General features: G+C 45.6%; 1 protein-coding gene across 5 annotated transcripts in view; it reads right to left on the reverse strand.

Annotated features, from left to right (window-relative positions):
- Positions 1-2290: 2290 nt before the first annotated feature.
- ASPHD2 (aspartate beta-hydroxylase domain containing 2) overlaps positions 2291-21265 on the reverse strand; it is a 241291-nt gene continuing 222316 nt past the window's right edge. For all 5 annotated transcript variants that reach the window (XM_078667318.1, XM_078667316.1, XM_078667314.1 and 2 more), the window contains 2 exons: positions 10699-10812; positions 2291-3658 (listed from right to left, as the gene is read on the reverse strand). In XM_078667318.1, the coding sequence (XP_078523444.1) occupies positions 3549-3658; positions 10699-10812 (224 nt within the window). In that variant the 3' untranslated portion in view covers positions 2291-3548. The remainder of the gene's footprint in view (positions 3659-10698; positions 10813-21265) is intronic.

Consider the following 21265-nt stretch of genomic DNA (forward strand, 5'->3'; position numbering starts at 1 on the left):
CACTGCAAGACACCTTGCAGTTAGAGTAGAATTGTCCCCAATAGGAGCAGAGTCGGTACTAATTTGCATATGGTGGGCCTCTGTCTAGCGTGGCGTCCATTACTTAAAGACACAAGACCTGGACAAATCCTGCAAGAATTCAATAGGATTTGGCTGAGTCGCATGACTGAAGCATACAAAACAGCAATGGCTAGAATGCTTGTCATTAAACTCAGCCACTGGTAAGGACTTGTTGCCGCATCCCAATCCATCGTTATTTTGTACACCATGTCACCTAAGTTTGGATCTATCTATATAGAAATCAATCTTGACCCTGCTCTAATTGCAACAGTCCAGCCAGAACTGCCAAGCCAGATCCTCCCTGAACAGGAACATACACAATCCAGGACTGGATTCGCCTTAGTTATAGGCTCATCCGCCGGGTACAGCTTGGGTCCAGTGACACAGTTTGCACTGGACCCATGTCTGGGCACACCCACCCACTTAGGGTGACAAACTGAAGTATACAAAACAGTGATGGATGGAATGCTTGAATTAATCTCAGTCAAAAGGAACAGTCCAGCTCGATCTGCCAAGCCAGGTCCTCCCTGAACTGGAACACAAGATATCTAAATAATGATGGATTGGGATGTGGCCCTGAGTAATTACCAATGGCTGAGATAAATGTATGCATTCAATCCATCCATTCATCCACCACTTTTTTGGATACTTTAGTGTGTCGCCCTAGCAAAGCATGCTGAGGGCTGCAGTGCCACTGACAGAGCACAGAGTGCGCTCACCTCCCAGAAAGCTGTATATAGAGGTTATGTGAACCTGGTCTAGCCATGCAGCCCCCCATTTACCTAAGCAATTGCTACAGGTACCATACTAACACCTTTCTTTTCACTTACCTCATGGACGTTTAGGACACCATTGCTTCCAAAAGTGCTTCCTGTTTTACTCTGGATGAGGGGCCAGCAAGGGTGAAGTAGGCAGAAGGTATCCCTCAACTAAAGGTGCAATCTCTGAAACACAGGGACCTGGATTATATCTGCCCCTTACCTCACCAGACTAATGGAATGGATGCAGACTCTCTGGATTCGTATTTTCTCACTTCGGATAGGGTTCTACCAGGATGATGGTACCAAATCTGTGGTAGTGACTCTGGTGAATAGCAAGAAATAGGTGGCAGATTCATACAACTTTAATGCTGCCCCCTTAATTGAATTAATCACATGATTTGACTTCAATTATCATTATAAACTACTTGGCATTTAGGTACAAATCATTTTTGGCTTACATATCCTTGAAGAGCAATCTCCATTTCTCATTGAGAGGACAGAAAATATAACCCTCTGTTTCAAAAACGTCCATGCTATGTTGTGGGTTCCCTAGGGGATATCATTAGGTTTCATCTTTTTTGTCTTGCACCTGCATGCTGAGGCTGCCTTCATTTATTCTTTTGACTTAAATTCTTACTTGTACTGAAAACATCCAGATCTCACAGATAGTCTTCATATCATCAAGCTGGAAGTGATGCAAGCCATTGCTACTAGAAGACTTAGTGCACGTCTCATAATTGAGAATTCCGGAAATATGGTAATTAAAAAAACACATTTACTAGAATCGTGGTTACCAGTGAGAGTTCAGTCGCATGGTCTTCTGCGTTTTGGCTTCTTGTCCAAGGAAATTGCCTCATTATAGTTGGGTTGTCAACAATTCAGGTTTGCTTATAGAATATTCCTTCTAGAGAAGAATCTCTCTTTTTTACAGACATTGACATTGGTGCTAAATATTGTTTTCATCAACCAATGGCCTGCTATCCAACTTTCTGTTTCTTTCCCCAATTTCGGCACCTGAGACCTCTTTTTGAATAAGATGTTGGTGAAGGCTTCCCGAGGCTCCAGAATGGTGTGACATGTTGAGGGACTGCATTTTCCTGTTATGGAACCAGATCAATGGCTGTACACTGATCAGAAAATTCATTTATGTTCCCCTGGATTAGTATCCAGCCTTCTAAAATAAATACATGGCTCAGCTAACACTTTGAACCTTAATCGCTTCCCATTTGCTTCCATTTTCACCTGGAAACTAAGAGGGCCTCCTTTTCCATAAGTCATATTACAGAGGTTTCCGGAATACCATCCTACCTTATTTTGTGCTTGAATGAGACACATTGAAATGTTCTAAAAAAACAAATGCAGATTATCACTTAAATACCCAACTAAGGCAGCTTTTCAGGTCTCCGTCAATTAGCAAGACACCAATAATAGAGTACAGTACCATATAAGAAGTTGCAGACAGTTATCTTTGGATCATGTCTACCCAATTTTATTTGAGAACAAAATGCTAGTCCTTTACTTTGCAAATCACAACAAAACGTGTTTGTTTCCACAAAGAGGACGGAGTGGCTGGTGCACAACCTTCACAACAGAGACCTTTTAATCTGTTTTTCAAACACTCTTAGGCTCAATTACGTATAAATGACATTTGTATATTTAGGCAAGTAAAAGGAAAACTTTGGTCAGATTAAAAGGTTCATATTAACTCCACAGCGAGTTGCCATGAGACACTTTAGCAGATGGTCAATTTTATTACAATGCTTTCCCCCTCTTAAAGAAGTTACCTTGGCAAGCCCTTACCCCCTCAAGTCAAACTGACAGTCCATGGAGTGTAGTGTTCCTCTGTACGACATTTAGCATACTACGTCCCTCAAGCGAATCAGGCCCACAATTGGCTTCCGCTGTAGTGCAATTGACACCTACCAGAGTTACTTGCTGGTTTAAGCAATGGCATGCGAAAACCAATGCAGCTTCTGCAAAGGAAGGCTTCAAAAAAGTCTGTATTCATAAATATGTAGCTCATAGTCCCTCTTGCAGAGATAGTTGTTGCTCAATTGTTGGAATTCCTTTTACAGGACGGTAAAACAGTAGTTTTTTTTGTCACAGGTCATGTGGATAATGATTGCTTTGAACTCCCATCAAAACCCACCATCCAGCCCCATGTCCTTTCCCTACAAACCACACTCAACAGTTTGTGTGGAGAAAGCAAAAGCATTGGCTCATTAGTGGTTCCTTGATGTCTGTATTTTTTCTGCTTCATGTACAAACTTTCCACAAAGAGAATGTTATCAACACAGGGACAAGACGTCAGGCCGAGCACACCAAAGTTTTGTTTTTAAGATGATCACAAGAAATTGTATATTACATTTAAACAAAATACCCCTTAATTGTATAGTAACACTGCAAAAAGACAGTGGCAGCATAGCACATACTACAGTGATACCATAATCTATCACAGAATGTAAGGGATGTCAGCCAATGTCTTTTGAAAAATTGAAATCCCTGATAAGCAAATGGTTTAATAGATGGACACCATGAGTCAAACATAAATGAGACTTCTCTGTTTTTAGAAATCTCCAACAAACAAGAGGAAACACTATGCATGTGCTGTGGTAAAGCTTTCCATTGAGGCAGGTTTCAATTGGTCGAAATAGTACAATCCCAGCTATGGGCGTCGAGACCCCATGTTTCAGGTTCCACACTGACATGCCTGCGTTGAATATAGATTCATCGGCCAGGGGCGAAAATGAAATCTAGAGCTTGGCGTTCAGCTGCTGCCACGTTTGGATGCCACAGATCGACCATCAAAATTACTCGAGGTCCTTCTTCTGACAGACCTATTGTAAACAAGAATACAATTATGTACTTGTGACAAGGAGTAAAAGAAGAAATATCATTTGATAAAGCCAGGATACTTGCACATTATCATATGCTGAAGTAAATTAGACCAGTTTTCAGAGGTTAGTTTTATGAGACAACAATAAAACTTTGCCCCACTGAAGACCTAGACTGCATATTTCTTTCTGGGAATAATTTCTTAGTCTGTGAAGTTCACCAACTCCCCAAAAGATAAGCCTTGTTTTGATGTAACCGATAAACCCCCCCACCCACCCACACGTACATATTTTTCCTCACCTTTTCTTCTTTTGGCCATCTTGTGCTCATAAACTAAATGTGAGGACAATAAAGGCCCTTTACCCACAACGATGTGGTGGTATATTTCGATCTCCCAGAGTTTTCTGTGGGTATTTGTTGCGAAAAGCATCACATGACACTTGGAACAAGCATTAGGTGTATCTCGACTTCAGCTCAAGACTGAGGATAGGGGGGCAAGACCTCTTCCTTTAAAACAAGGCAGCTTGGTATATCTTACATTTGAAGGGAGAGATGATGGTGGCAGGGGACGGTGGCAGAGGACGTTGGCGGGGGAGGGGCAGGTGGGGGGTTAGAACATTTATTTAAGTATAACTTACCTGCTGTTTGCCCTCGACAGCCGCCGCCGCTCCTCAGCAGGAACCAGGAACAGGAAGCACCAAGGCTTCCAGACTCCCCTAGCCAATCACAACTCTCTTGATAGAAGTATTGTGATTGGTCTGAGCGCCATCATTCGGCGATCAGAGAAGGAATGGAATCCTGGACATGTTCTCCACCCAGGCTGTAATCGTTGGAGAACATGCAAACATGCAAAGTGCCCGAGACGGCCGACCAAACAGTTATGCACACTTTAGGTGCAGCAGCAGGAGCCACTCCTCCTCCATGTGATGCGGGGAGCCCAGCCCGCCCCACCCTAACATGGCGGCAAGTGCAATACAAAAAATAAAGTGATATTAACGTTCTGTTATTAATATTTTGTTTTTTCCTTTGCACTGCTTTAAAGCAGTGGGGCGATGCTCCTCCGCCTTATCGGAGCAGCCGGTGCTGGATGGTGGGGTAAGTAGACAAGATGGCTGGTACTCTTTTGGATTTGAAGGGAGAGGGAGGTAAACAAGCTACAAGAGGAGTAGGAGCAATCATAGCTATTACTGAAGTTTGGAAACATGGCATCTGAAAGAGGAAGAAGTGCATGTGCTGTTTTGACATGAGCCGCTAACACGTGCTGACTTTTTGGGGACATGTGGCAGCGAGAGGAGCATTTTAGGTGCAAAAGAAAGTGTGGTTCCTGGGTGAATTCATATTCACTCCCAACCTCCCTCTGACTTTCTCATGCGTCAGCTGATAAGAAAGGATGGAAGAGAGGGAGGCATAAGGAAATTAAGAGTGGATACATTTACGATGCAGGATCGCTGATGAGTTCCCAATGTGTAAACGTCCCCGTTACTCTTGCTACACCTCCCACAATTCCCTGGGCTGTATGCCCATTCTCAACAACATATGGCCATTAAAACCTATGTTCCCAATGTCAACGAGATGACATTCTTTCTCCAGAAAATCTAAGATTTTGGGGTGTCAGAATAGCAGTAATTAAACTCCCACACAATGCTCCTTGTCTATTAAACTTCTAGCCTTTTCTTTCTTTTTTTTTGTGCTTTACCACCAGAGGGAACTTTGCTTACAATTATTTCCCTCCTTGACACTTTCATATACATTCTGTAATGGACTCCACACACCTTTCCTCCATTGGTCCATTCCATTTTCTCGACATGCCATAGCTCGCTTATGGAAAAGGTTATTTGATGACATTACATTAATGTTTGCCTTTTTCAGTTTACTTTAGATTGTTTTTCGCATACTGTTTTGAGTGGCAGATATTGTAAGTGAAATGTCTTATAGACCATACACTTTCCAGGCAAAAACAATTAGATTAAATGAATGCCATGCTGAGAAAAACATTTATTACGTCACAAGCAGCTGTTACACAGCAATCATCATACTTAAAAAAGAAAACTATAATGATGTATGTCGCTGTGCCGGAGCACAAATGCGTTTTAATGTTCTCAAGCTGCTTTGAGTTAATGTGCACAATGCTGAAACTGGGATCTCTGCTGAGAGTTCTGCCGTAATACTAAATATTTCAACTAAGCAATTCTACAAATAACTATCTGGATAACAAGTAATTATACAACTATCTAAAAAGCAGTTACAGAAATCGATACCCATTACCAATCGTATGGTGTCTCTTAAACTGTTTTGCGGGATAATGTGCGGTTTTTGTATCAAACTTGTATCATTAATGACTTTTCTTTATCAACAATAACATTCAATTATTTTGCACAGTTTTCTATCCATAATTGTTTCTCACCACATTCCACTCTGCAAAGCAGAGCAACAACAGTGCATGGCAGACCATTTGCTTAGGTGGAAGCTATGTCTTTTGTGATCTCAAGATTCTTTTTGTACAAGACGCTGGTGAAAATCCCAACAGAGCCAGCCACCTCATATTTATTTGATGAGGAGAATTACTCTGCAGTGGCAAAATACAGGGGGAACAATTCACAAAGATTCTGGAGTATGTAAAGTAGTACTTTTTCAATGACAATAATGTAATTGTTTTTATACACCAGACAAAAGTGAAAAGGACAAGATACCGTCACAAACAAGCCACTATTAGAGACCACAAAGTAACAAGCCACATCACCTGTAATAAGCATTTAGACCACCCCTCCCGAAGTCCAGCCAGTATTCGATCTTCCATACCACTATGCACGCCTGCGCTTCCCTGCCCCTAAGACTTCACTTTAGGTCTTGCCGTCATAAAACCGTAATTCCTGGTCAAGGGAACAAGGATTGTCGATTTTCTGGGGTAAAATGCCCCAGTGTTGACCCATGAAGCCCATATTTTGTAATATTTGAGTGGGAAACCTCTGGTCTTATAGACGGGAAGCTCCAATCCCAGTTTCCACTGTTTCAAGGACAGACGGTCCCTGCCTTTCTGGCCCTGGTGATATCCCATTTCTACTCACTGGACCCAGCCACAACAGGGCCCTGCGGTATCTTTCAGCTTCTAGCCTCCCCCCCCCCTTCATCCGCCCTCTGTAGTGTGAAGGAGAATCAACTTGGGACCCCGGGGCTGTACACAACCCAGCCCAAAAGATGGGTCTCTTGAAAAAAAAGTATATTGGACTAGTACCTTTTTGCCCTCTTCAACACTGCACCTCTCTTGATAGGGTCTAATAGCCCATTAACGTTCCAGGTCAAAAGGCGTATAGTGCCCTGGGAGTGGCGGTCCGTCTGGTCGGTCATTGGATGTTTGAATGTAATATCGCCACCTGGGGGAGGTAGTCCGTGCTCCAAGTCTGGCCTACCCATGTACCGTGCTGTCTGGTGTAAGTGGGGAAAGGATGAAAAACCCAATCTAGAACCAACTCTACTCTCCCCTCCCCCATTACTCTGCACTGTTTCCTTAACTACCCCCATAAACCAAGAGGAAAGAAAGAGGGCCTACATGGTCAGCCGATGATCAATACGCTATAATAGTAAAGGAAGTAAATCCAGGATAGGCCCAAGTATGAAAAAGTGTCCATAAAGGCTAAGGCTCCCACTGCACCTGGGGAGGGAGTGGGGGTGGTGGGGTGGCGCGAAGCTCAATCTGAGGTAAGATCCGGATCCAAGAATCTCGAGCGGCGTCCTCCAATCCGTCGTGGCAACTGCCCCCATCCCCCGTCCATCCCTCCAGCACTTGGACAAGTGGAGAAGGAAGTTGCAGCACATAGAGATAGGGTTGCTCCTCTACCCATGCACAGACCACATCAGTTTATCAAAAAAAGAATGTTTTGTTTTTGTATATCACGTTCAGCCGTGCTGGGAACAGCAGCATGTACTGAATCTGTAGCCCCGCAGCTTCTACTTGATAATAGGTGGAGGGGCCTCCACACCAATGATTTGTGAGCCCTCCCTTTTTTGGGACACAAGAACTCAGCCAGGTAGTTACAAAATGAGTCAGGGGAGTTTCCTCAGCTCCCTCCAAGAACCCCACAATGAGTACATTATTGTGCTTCAAGCGACCTTCTGCATCATCCAAACACCCTTCAAGGTGATGAACATATTTGTGAAGCCCAGAGATAGTGGATTGCAATGTATGGATTGTATCCTTGGCTATTGAGATACAACCCTCTGCCTCTGCCACCCTAGCTGTCATATTGTGCAAATACTGCCCTAGCGGGGACACATTCACTTTCAAGTCACCCATCTTCCCCTCCAGCGAAGATTGTAGGTCACGGGTCGCCAGTAGAATGGAGGCTGAGGGATTGACGAGGGCCGGCGACACCACCAATATTACCTCTCTGTCAGTGGCCCCTGCGGTCCGCGTGTATTTGTTGATGCGGCCCTGTTAAGTCTTGGCCCGGGCTGCTTGTCTTTCCCTAGTCAAGGGGCCTACTCTCACCAGCACTGTATGGTAATGAGATTCTCCCCCCATGAACCAAAGCTAAACTCACTTGACCTCCGCTAGTGCTCCCCTGGGTTACTCGTGGCCCGCAAAGACCTTCCAAGCAGCACAGCCACAGGAGGAGTCGAAGCCATCAGCGGGTCATGCTGTGGCAATGGAGGTTAGGGAAGAGCTGCCAGCCATGTTGGGCATCCTGACAACGCTCCCCCTTCTGTACACTTACATGCCTTTGTGAATTGGCCCTAAAGCATCTAAAATGGCATTATAAAGAGAATATTTTAGTAATATTCATGGAACATTGCCTACCTTGTACCCAGGATGTGAGGATCAAGGGGCTTGCAGACACCGCTTGTGGCCAAAGAGTAGGAACAACCCCAGTTCTTATCGAAGGCATCTTAGCCTTGTGTAAAGTGGCCAGCAACTGGAAACCAGATGGCAGCGCACACATCACACAGGTTACAACTTCTCTGTTAGCCTTCCTGCAGCCTCCCTCAGCATAGGTGATGGTTCCACAAAGGAGGAGCACATTTAGGCAAGCTCAACTCACTTATTCATAGATTGGAAATATTGCAATTTACGATGCTGTGTCATCATGCAAAATACGATGCTGTGTCACATGCGACCGCCTCCTCCTGTGGGTATAGACACTGGAGGGGGAGGTGGAGAGCTGTATCTACAAGCTGGCATAGGAATGTGACAACGTCATCGCCCATATGAAAGACCTAAGGGGTGGAGACTTTCCTCAATCCTCCTGGCTTTCCTGGCCTCTCCACAGGCTTCCAGGCCATTGGGAACAGCATATGTTTCACATTTTTCCGACGATTCTCCAAATCTTTCAGTTTTTCTCCCACGTTTTCTCTCTCTAGTGCTCACTTTTCTTCTTTTATCATCTCACTTTCTTTTCCTTTATCTGTCTTTGTTCACCTAAACCCCCATTCTCGATCTCTTTTCCTCTAACTTTCTCTTTCATCAACACTTTGTCATGCTCCTTTTCAGTAGTGCTTTATGTTTCTCACATGTCCTCTGTCTCCCAGACTCTCTTGCTCACCTTTACTCTCTAGTGCTCTATCATTTTATTTTTCCTCTCACATTCTCTCACTCTTTCTTGTCTCCTATTTTCTATTTTTGTATGCTTTTTTTCTCAAGTATATACCACTTCTTTCCACAGCACATCCTTCTGTTATATCATTTTAACACAATTATTCATATCATCAAATAACTTTACAAATAGATACATCGTTCATGCCATCTTCGTAAACAGAGCTAGTGCTAGTAAGAAGCACTCCTCCCGCTTTTGATACAGGGGGGCGATATTACTACACTGCTGCAAAACCGCCCCCCTGCAACAAAACTGGCACCCACAGGTCCAAAACCGCCCCCCACCCTTGTGGCCCACCGCGAAAACACCCGGTGCCCGCTACGGCCAGTCCGGCCCTGGCGGGAAGTATTATGCTTCACCCAGGGAGTATCTGTATTACTTTAAATATTCTTGTATCATGTCAGTCACTTGCCTAATATTAGGAATGCATAAAGACAGTCCTATGTCTCTGTCAGTGTGGGGTACATCTAGGCATTGCATCAGTTGATACACAAACATCCCATCCATCTGTGCAAGTTTCCCCAAGTTATTAGATGGGACACATATATTTCACTATCATCATCACTGAGTTGAACAAATTTTCTTTTCTGAAAAGTACATTTCAATAATTTTCAGGAAAGGACCTACCTCTAAGAATAAGGCATGTGTGCAAATGAAGGAGAGAGAGGGCATGACATGAGAACTAACAAGTAGAGATATGCAAAATAATCTAAATCGCTTCCTTCAACTTTCTAGAGAAGAATCTTTCAAGAGAAAGTGCCAATATAATGATCATTTGCAGTCTTACTTCTCCAAAAGGCTTATTTCCTGGCGACTGTGGAGGTTCTTCTTTCACTAGGAAAGGGCACTGACTCCAACACAGTGCTTAATTTGTTAAAAAATAAGTGCCACAATCCTTGTCAGGAGGCCACTGCAGCTTGCACTAACGACTACCTCTGTCAGCGCTGCCAATGACAGTACCAACACAGCTACTAACCATTACATTCCCATAAGTGTCACAACTCGGGTTATTCCACCCCACAACACAAAGGTATAAGAATGGCTTGGGGCAGGTATTAATAATTTTTAAGGTATACTGAATTGACAACAACTGTTGTTGTGCTCGTCTCTAAATTAAATAAATAGTGCCACCATGTGGCAGACCAGCATAAGCGCCGGTGTTGACAATTAAGTCCTGGTGCCAAGCATAGGAAACCACTGGCTCAAATTAAGCACAGCTCCAACATCATTTTTCATTAACAATTTCAACGTTTGTCAATTTTTCTATTTCTCTTCAAAAAGCACCTATTTATTACCTGTCCCAAGTAAAGTTTATATATTATTAAAATTAGATTGGTCTGTTTGCAGAACAATTACATTTCTATAAAATACTTTCTTATTTTTAACAGAGCAAATCATTTTGAAAACGAAATACAGATACGCTACAATTTTGTGTGCAGAATGCAGCAGTTTACCTTCATGAAATGCAGTGTGCAAGAAAGAGTCATCAAATAGGAGACACCGGCCTTCTGACCAGCACTGAGGCTCTCCTCCAACCACGAGTTCACAGTTACTGGGTGTCTTCAGACCTTCGCATACAAAAGAAAAATGTCAGATTTTTTAAGTCATAACGGGGTTACTGCGGTATAGCTGCTTTACAAAGCATAATCATGCAAGATGAAGATAACACAAAATACTTACACGACTACTATCCCTTGCTGAACCCAAACCTGCCATGTACTGGTTCTCTGTGAGTGGGGAGATGAATCAGGTTGAATTCTAATTTGAATTCCGCAGCCCCTTCAATGGATGGGTACCCTCTTCACAAACAACTTGATTCTTGCCCTATTGCCCAGAGAGCCCCATCTTGTCGCAAGGGGCCCGTTTATTAACAGCCCCATATGTAAAGCAGTCACACTAAAAGAGTGGTGCCTCTGCCACCTAGCTGGTGGCATATCTTAGCAACTCGCTCGTTTGGTAGCTCTGGTGGGGAAACATCCTTTACCACGCAACCAATACAACGCGGCATGGTTACATCGTGGTTTTCACAACGCAAGTCGTTACATCGACTTGCACTGGGGGGCGCTCTAGACTAAGGAATAGTGTGAATTACTATAACAACACTTTCCCTATGTATGTAGATTGGAGTTGGAACAGTAATTCACACTATTCCTAAGTCCAGCGCCCTCCAACGCAAGTCGATGTAAAGAAAATACCGCGTTGTGATGGTACGCATGGTATTATCATACATTCCTCTGGTGCATCATTGAACATCTGATCTAGAGCAGCGATCCATACCCAGAGGCCTGCAGATAGCATTCCACAGTCTGCCATCTTCCTCTCTGCACCAGTGGCATGTGTACATTGTGACAGTGTGCTTTATATCCCCAACTGAAACTTATTAGCCTTAGTGAAAAGCTGGATAAGTTATGTTATGACACAACAAGCTAAGCATTAAGATTGTTTCCTAAATTTACGCAAGTTTGCCTCTGCCTTTATGCTTGTGATGTGAGGGTGAAAAAGAAATGTCTACTGTTCTAAAAGCAGACTGCAGAAACACCTTGGCTGAAATTCGGCTAGAAAAAGGACGGCAATAGACAATCCATAAGGGAACAACAGAAGAAATTGCACTACTCAAAGGAATTCAGAGGCCAGACACAAACCTCTGACTACAACCAGTTCTGAGACATGGCCTGAAACAGCTGCATCTCAAACTTGCTTGCGTTCACCAAGCTGCTCGCCAAGTTTCGGCTGTTTTGCTGGAAATTCAATTTAGCAACTAGACAGCATTAACAAGAAGCCATAATCGCTGACTCTATGCATTGGGCATTATTCCTGCTCTGAAAGTATTATGGGGTAAACAAGCTGTACACTTTGATACATTTGCTGAAAGGCAAACAATTGCTAATGAGCAAGTTACTTACCTTTGGTAACCCCTTATCTGGTAGAGATTCTATCTAGCTGAAGATTCCTTACCATAGAATATTCCCCAGGTGTCAGACTGGATAGGGAAATATTTGGTGAGCATTACCCTTTCAATCCGATAGGTGGCATCGTTCGGCTCTGCGTGGCATCGGCAACGTCGTCCATGCAGGAACCGATGTGCGTGGAGCCTATATAGGCACCACCGAAGCACTGATGTAAATGTCTTTTTGCGACTTTCCACGCCATAAGCGCGGAGCCACAAAGAACACTGACCACTAGTGCGTTAAACTAGGGCCCTTAAAAGGGGAAGAACAACCCTTACTCTGAAATCCATTCAAAGAATGGGGAGGAAGGGTGCATTGGTAGGGAATCTGTGGCAAGATATAGTCTGTACCAGATAAGGTGTTACCACATGTAAGTAACTTGTTCATCTAATACATACATATAGCCGCAGATTTCTTACCTTAGAATAGATACCCATGTAATACCTCCCTGAAGGTGGGATTGCGACACCGAGTAGACTAGAAAGTTCTGCAGGACTGAACTGGCAAAATGACCGTCTCATCGGACCGGCCTATCTAGGTAGTAGTGTTTCGTAAACCTGTGTAGGGAAACCCACATTGCTACCTGACAGATATGCAGGGCTGGGATTCCCCGAGCTAACACAATGATCACAGCCGTGGAGCTGGTAGACTGAGCTCGAATACCTTCTGACGGTTGCTTTTAGCCAATGCATAGAAGATTTTGATGCAGAGCACTATCCAGTGTGAGATGGTCAATTTCTGTATCGCCTTTCCTTTTTTGGCTCTGATGTACCCCAAAAGAGTTGATCATCCACCGGAACTCTTTTATGTGGTCAAGGTATTTTAAGTTTCCAGTCGACGAAGACTATCCTCTTCTTTTGAGGGGTGAGGCAGACATGGATGTATGACGTTTCAACGCATGCTTTTACCACGCATGCCTTTACAAAGCAGGTATTACAACGCCTGTTGTTACAACGACTTGCGTTGGGGGGCGCTGGATAGTGGAATAGTTTAATTGTCTATTCCAACTCCAGTCCCCGTGGATAGTAGGGAAGGTGTTGGATAGAAAATTAAACTATTCCCTATCCAACAGCGCCCTCCAGCAAAAGGTGTTGTAACGACTTTCGTTGTAATTCCTGCGTTGTAATGGTAGTGCGTGGTAAAAGTTTCGTTGTAAACGATGTTCCCCGTCTACATGAAAGAGAGTTACCTCCTACTATGGGAAGGATGCTCTAGTGAGAAGGATCAGTTTGTCTTGGTATATAGTGAAGTTAGGAGGCTGTGTTGAGAGTGCCGGTAGCTCACTGACCCTCTGGGCAGATGTGATTGCCACTAGGAAGGCTGTTTTTATGGTAAGGAGCCTGAGAGGGCAATTGTGTATTAGCTCCATGGGAGCAGACATCGCAAATGTAAAGACTGGGTTGAGGTAACATAGTGGCATAATGAAGGGAGTTAGTGGAAACATATGCTGAAGACCCTTTAGTAACTTACTTACAATAGGTGATATGAAATCGGATGGATTATCTGGCAATTGCAGAAATGCTGAGATGTCAGACAGAAAACCATTCAATGTGCTCGAAGCAGATCCCTGCAGGGCAAAGGTACGAATAAACAAAAAAGAACCTTGAAAGGGGTGCAGATCGAGGGTTAACCTCGAGGGTTAACCTGTTTATCAAAACATCATCCCCTTAACTTGCTCCAATGGCAGGTGTAAACCATCTTGGTTGAGGGACGCCTTGCTGCCCAGACAACATTACAGACTTCGAGAGGAAAGATGAAATCTGTCAACTGTCGCCACTCAATCACCATGCATGAAGACAAAGCATTTTCGGGTTCGGGTGCCGAACCCTGGCTTGTGGCTGGGACCCTCCCAAAGAGGCAGCCTGATTGGAGGACCCGTGCTCATGCTCAACAGCTCAGGATTCCATATTCTCCGTGCCCAATCTGCAGCCACAAAAATGACCTGGGCCTGGTCATTCCTGATCTTCTTGAGAAGCTCTGGTGTGCAAAACTGCTGACATTGCATGTTCTCGATGAACCATAAGCGAGGCCTGGACATCCCCCAAAAAGCCAGTGGCTCTCAACCAGGGGTGGCGCATAAGGGCCACAGATGATGAAATCGCTCTGCCAGCGAGTCTGTCATGTATAGCCCGCATCTGATGGTGAACTTAGTTGCATTGCTCCCATCAGCAATTGCTTTAGAGTGTGGCTGGGGCCTCCCCCGAAATCATGGGCAGCACTTGCTAAACTGATTCCCAGATGGAATTGCAATACTGGCCCAAGAGGCACGCGGTGTTCACAGAACGTAGACCAAAGTCGGAAGAAGAGAACATCCTCTTTCCAAAGGTATCCAGCCTTTCAGATTCCCTGTCCAGTGGAGTGGTAGGGAATGTGCCGGAGTTGACTTTGTTGGTGGACGCCTGGACCACCAAGCTCCCCAGGGTGGAATGCTGGGTGAGGAAACTGGGGTGTCCTGGGTCGGATAGATGGCAGAGGGCAATTGTCCTAGGCACAGGAGCCACTGGGCAGGGAGTGAAGCAGGCTCCGATTGGGACATGAGTATGGACATCGTTGAATGGTGGTTCTGTGGGGGCAACACCCGGCTGAAGCACCTCTGTCAGGATGCTTGTGTTGACTGCCACTGAGGACAGCGTAAGGTCCACGAATTCATCTGCCCTCTGCACCACCATTGTAAAAGAAACACCCTCCTCCATGGCCACGGTAGGGGGGGAGCCCTGTCCAATGTCTGGGGAGGTGTTCAGTCCACTGGCATCCGCCAGATCCTCAAAACCAGTTGTCCTCAGGTTCTTCTAAAGGCTGGTATCCATAAGGGACGCAAACCACTCCCAATCATCACCCAATCCAGGCCTACCATAACAATACAGCACTGGCACCGATTTGAAAAGTCTGCCCCCAGTCGGTGGTGAAGCTGGCATCGGTGGACATCCATTCGGCTCGGTATCAGAGTCGGGAATGATGATGGTGCGGCGCCCCCAACGAGCGTTGATGGTGCCAGAGGCATCACCACCGGAGCAGGGGCCTGGGAAGGTCAAGTGGTTTTACTCACCACTCCTGAGGCGAAAAGCCGGGAGCTTGACAGGGACCACTGTAATTTTAAAAATCTTGTGTTATCTTGTGTATTTTATCTCACTCACCCTTGGCCTCTGCCTCGTTTGACAAACACCCCGCTCAGCCGATTTTGACGCTGCTGCAGGCGAGTGTTTGGACAATCATTCGCCACACCTGGCACAGCGGACACGCCCACTCACGCTGGCCACGCCCCCTTCTCTCCTCTATGTAAGCGCGCGCTGACTGCTAGCGCAGTGTTTACTCACCACTCCTGAGGCGAAAAGCCGGGAGCTTGACAGGGACCACTGTAATTTTAAAAATCTTGTGTTATCTTGTGTATTTTATCTCACTCACCCTTGGCCTCTGCCTCGTTTGACAAACACCCCGCTCAGCCGATTTTGACGCTGCTGCAGGCGAGTGTTTGGACAATCATTCGCCACACCTGGCACAGCGGACACGCCCACTCACGCTGGCCATGCCCCCTTCTCTCCTCTATGTAAGCGCGCGCTGACTGCTAGCGCAGTGTTTACTCACCACTCCTGAGGCGAAAAGCCGGGAGCTTGACAGGGACCACTGTAATTTTAAACATCTTGTGTTATCTTGTGTATTTTATCTCACTCACCCTTGGCCCCTGCCTCGTTTGACAAACACCCCGCTCAGCCGATTTTGACGCTGCTGCAGGCGAGTGTTTGGACAATCATTCGCCACACCTGGCACAGCGGACACGCCCACTCACGCTGGCCACGCCCCCTTCTCTCCTCTATGTAAGCGCGCGCTGACTGCTAGCGCAGTGTTTACTCACCACTCCTGAGGCGAAAAGCCGGGAGCTTGACAGGGACCACTGTAATTTAAAAAATCTTGTGTTATCTTGTGTATTTTATCTCACTCACCCTTGCCCTTGGCCTCTGCCTCGTTTGACAAACACCCCGCTCAGCCGATTTTGACGCTGCTACAGGCGAGTGTTTGGACAATCATTCACCACACCTGGCACAGCGGACACGCCCACACACGCTGGCCACGCCCCCTTCTCTCCTCTATGTAAGCGCGCGCTGACTGCTAGCGCAGTGTTTACTCACCACTCCTGAGGCGAAAAGCCGGGAGCTTGACAGGGACCACTGTAATTTTAAAAATCTTGTGTTATCTTGTGTATTTTATCTCACTCACCCTCGGCCTCTGCCTCGTTTGACAAACACCCCGCTCAGCCGATTTTGACGCTGCTGCAGGCGAGTGTTTGGACAATCATTCGCCACACCTGGCACAGCGGACACGCCCACTCATGCTGGCCACGCCCCCTTTTTCTTCCTCACTTCTGCCTATTTAATATGCTCACCCACCGGAAGCGCAGCGGGCGCAACGATTGCGCGCCGAAGGCGCGCTTAAGGCAAGCTCGTCTGCGCTCGTCCGCTCCGAGACCACGCCAGAGACCAGCCACTCTGAAACGGGTGAGCTACATTCGACTCCAACATCGACCATGCACACTTATACTTCTGAACAACTTCGGAAACTGAACTGCTTCACAGAAGTGACGCACCCCTTACCTCATTTACTTTACACCGATCATAATATAGGGCCTTACAAATGCCCAGGCTGCACCTCCCCTATGCACCACCCTACCCCCATTCCTAAGGTCCTAGGAGCACTTATCAATGTCCGCTCAGTCCCTAAACACAAAATTGAAATTCTGGAATTTATCGAGTCACATCACATAGATCTCCTATTCATCACCGAAACATGGGGTGATGACTCCTCAGGCCGAGATTTTAAAGCAGCCGTTCCCGAAAATTACTGCGTCTGTAGACTCGACAGGAAGAAACGTAAGGGTGGAGGAATAGCTATAATATATAAAAACCACCTTAAAGTCAAAATCATCGACTTAAATGATAGCACCTGCGAGGCTGCCTCCTTTTCCATCACTATTTCCGATACCCAATCATTTTCAGGCATCCTACTCTATCGCCCTCCGGGGTCCAGATCGAAATTTCTTAACAACATTAACAATTTAATCGAGCTCTCTGCAGGAGTACCACATTTCAACATACTGGGCGATTTTAATTTTCATCTTGAGGCCTTATCCGACCTGGACACCTTGACGCTAACTAATGATCTAGCTGCTGTCGGCCTACAGCAAATTGTCACACAGCCCACTCATATAGCCGGTCATACTCTTGACGGGCTATTCACTCGTAACCCTCATATGACTTTATCAAATGTGACCCCTCTCTTATGGACGGACCATTCAGCAGTCTGTTTTTCCTTAAAACTGACTTCTCTGCCGTCTCACCCTCCATCCCACTCTCCTACTACGAAAAGAAATTGGAAAAATGTCGACCCTTCCCACCTTTCAGCTTTGCTGCTTGACAGTATTACTACCACTGAACAAGATCCCTCTCTAGCTTCTGTCAACTATTTGAACAGCCTAAATAAGGCTTGTCATACCCTAGCCCCCCCTAAAACCTGCCACCACACCAGACTTTCCCCTTCGGCCCTTTGGTTCACAGAATCCCTTCGACTGCAGCGTCAACAGTGTAGAAACCTCGAGAGACGTTGGCGCCGACACTATAACGAATCAGAAAAATCGACCTACAAAAGTGCTCTCTCGATATATAAAGACCTTATCACTACGGAAAAATCATCCTACTACACTTCTCAGATCACCTAGGCAAAAAACTCAGCCAAAGAACTATTTCAGGTAGTTACCCATCTCTCCAGCCCACCTTCCCCCAGCTTCAATGGAACCCAATCCCTTTGCGACTCTCTCGCAATCTTTTTCAAGGAAAAAGTCACTGATATTTTCTCAGCCTTTTCCCTTGCATCTCCCATCATCTCAACTAATCCCCCTTCGAATAATGATACTCCTTCCCTCTAGTTCTTCGAAGCTGTCACGGAGGAACAAGTTCACCGTCTCATTCTGGGTACAAAATCAGGATCACCTCTACACCCTTGTCCCCCTGCTATCCTCAACCAAATTCCTGAAGCCATCTCTCCTATCTTAACGTCCATCTGCAATTCCATGTTCACATCTGGTATCTACCCCTCAGTATGGAAAGAGGCTATTATTAAGCCGCTTCTAAAAAGAACCACCCTCGATCCCCTTCTCCCTGCCAGCTACCGTCCCATCGCCTGCCTCCCCTTTCCAGCAAAGATTGTCGAAAAGGCGATGAACCTGCAATTATCTAACTTTATAGATAAAAATAACTTATTAGATGAGACCCAATTCGGCTTCAGACGGGGCCACGGAACTGAAACCGCGCTACTCAAAGCAGCAGACGAAATCAGAAAAAGCCTGGATAGGGGAGGAGCTGCGGTATTGATATTGCTAGATCTTTCGGCAGCTTTCGACACGGTCGATCACATCACTTTGATTGACCGTGTCTCAGCTATAGGAGTCAAGAACAAAGCAAAAGACCTTCTGGCATCCTTCCTAGCTGATCGTCCTCAAACAATCAAAATGGCCAACTTTACTTCCCAAACGTTCTCTCTCCCCTGTGGTGTCCCTCAGGGCTCCTCGCTAAGTCCGACACTTTTTAACATTTATGTGTCGGACTTAGCGAGAGTAATAAAATCTTACGGAATTGCCCTGACAACCTATGCTGATGACACCCAACTGGTGCTTTCTGTACACAACAACGGGACATCAGTGGCTGCAAACTTTCAAATGGGATTGAAGGCCATCAGCTCCTGGATGTCATCTAATTGTCTCAAACTAAATTCTGACAAAACAGAGGTGATGACATTCGGGAGGCTGGACCCCAGCTGGTCCTCTCACTGGTGGCCATCGGAGCTAGGAGATCCACCTCAACCTGTTACCAAGGTTCGCAACCTTGGAGTCATATTTGATGACAAATTGACATTTCAGCATCACGTCAATTCAGTGGGTCTCCTCATCTTTTTACGTCCTAAAAAGAATAAAAAAACTGCTCCCTTACCTTCCATCATCAGCCGGCAAAACTTTGGTTAGCACATTGGTTTTTTCAAAAACCGATGACTGTAATGCGCTTCTATTGAACGCCCAGAAAAAAGTTATCAAGCAACTCCAATTAGTCCAGAACGCCTCGGCCAGAGTCCTTTTAAACATTCCCAAATCCAAAACCATTTCCTCTCACATCCGTCAACTCCACTCGCTCCCGGTCAGGAGCCGAATAATGTTTAAGGCCCTATGTATCACTTACAAGGCAGTCAATGACGTGGGCCCACAGTTCCTTAGAGAAGCTTTTCGCCCGCTTGATCATCCTAGAACCCTCCGTTCCTCGTCAGCACACATGCTGAAAGTACCCCGAACAAAAAAGGTTAACTGGGGTGACAGGTGTTTCACTATTTCTTCATCCAAACTCTGGAACACACTGCCCCTCCACATTAAAACCGCCCCAACCCTCCTTAGTTTCAGGAAGAAACTAAAAACCTGGCTCTTCCCAGTATAACTTTTCACCTCTGCGATGGTTCTGTATTCTAGCGCCGAGACACCCCCGCGCGCTCTAAAAATGGCAAAAAAAAAAAAAAAAAAAAAGGTCGCTCGACTGGCGCTGTTCAGATCAGTCAATAGATCCTCTGGGCCCAACTTGTGCCGAGGAGGAACCCACCAGTGGAATACCAGTAGGGGCCGCTCCCAGACCCGTGGGGCCTGAAAGCGCAGTCAAGAGGGGACGGGACACCCAAAAATGAGGTGCATGGCCTCAAATTCATTTAGTTGGGTGGTGGTCGCTCCGGCTCCCAGAAATTCAGGGAGGTGCAGAGATGGCCATGGTGCGGGCTCCACCACACAGCTAGATCTCAAGTGCTGATGCAGCCGGGACATGTCTGAAGAGTTGCACGGTGAGACCTCTTCGACAATGACGTCTTGTGGGACTTCCTGACGATTTGGAGTGGGACGACGATCACCGAGTACGACTCCAGAAACGATCTCAGAACCGTCCTCTCGACCAAAACCTGGAGCGTCGTAGAGACAATCGAGGTCGGACCGCAAGGAGCTTGAGCCTCCTTCAGTGCCCTAGGATGCATGGCGCTGCAGTCCTCACATGTCTTGGTGTTGCGGTCACGCTAAAGACATCAAAGACTAGCCAAATGTGGGTATGTTACAGATATCTGTCGATGACAGGCACCACATGGCCTAAATCCTGCCAGGAGATAAAATCTTTTTTAAAAATTCAACAAAAAATAAAAAAAAGGGTAATTCAAAAAAGACTAATGGTAGATCTTTGGATTTACTTTGGATGACTGACGTGGAAAATAAAGAACGGATGTCATCGCTCAGGGGTGGTGCCTACATAGGCACCACGCACGTCACTTCCAGCGCCGAGCCGCACAATGCCACCTACCAGTGCGCAGGGGAAATGCTCATCAAAAATTTCCCAGTTTCAGTCTGATGTCTGGGGAATAGACTACGGTAAGGAATCTGAGGCTAGGAGTCTCTATCAGACACAAATTTCAGCTATCCAGGATTCTAATTTTGCACAAAGGAAATCTGCGAAAATATGGAATATAAACAACTGAAATATGAAATTGTGTGACCTCATAGTGGAATATGGCATGCAGTATCTCAGCGACGCAAGACTTTACAACTGTAAATGCTGTGAGCATCCTGTCCTCTGATGGTGCATTTAATAACAAAAGTTGGGTTTAAGTGGACAGTGGTCTGCCGCACCCATATCAACCTTGTGAGAAAGGGCAACTGAGAGGAGCTTTGTGTATTTGTTATGATTAACTGAAAACGGTTTCCATAGTACTTGAAAGTTAGTTCGACTTAACTAGAACCAAATGTGTACCAAGAACTGGCAAAGACAATAGGTCTCCCCTTAGGGGCTTATTTGGTTTGCCAATGCCTTTTGGGCCATGAGAAGAAAGAAAATGAGAGTAACAATAACGCAAATTCAGCTTTGCTTCAGATTGCCCAATTTAAATTCTGACACATGGAGTTTAGAATACATTTTGCCCTTTTCATTTTCCTAAAATTTATTTAAGTCCTTTTTATTTACAGAGGACATTTCAGCAATCAAAATTTAGATTTATTTCTAGAATACAACATATTTCT

This window comes from Lissotriton helveticus, chromosome 11 (assembly GCF_964261635.1).
Source record: "Lissotriton helveticus chromosome 11, aLisHel1.1, whole genome shotgun sequence".
In the NCBI taxonomy this organism is placed as follows: domain Eukaryota; kingdom Metazoa; phylum Chordata; class Amphibia; order Caudata; family Salamandridae; genus Lissotriton; species Lissotriton helveticus.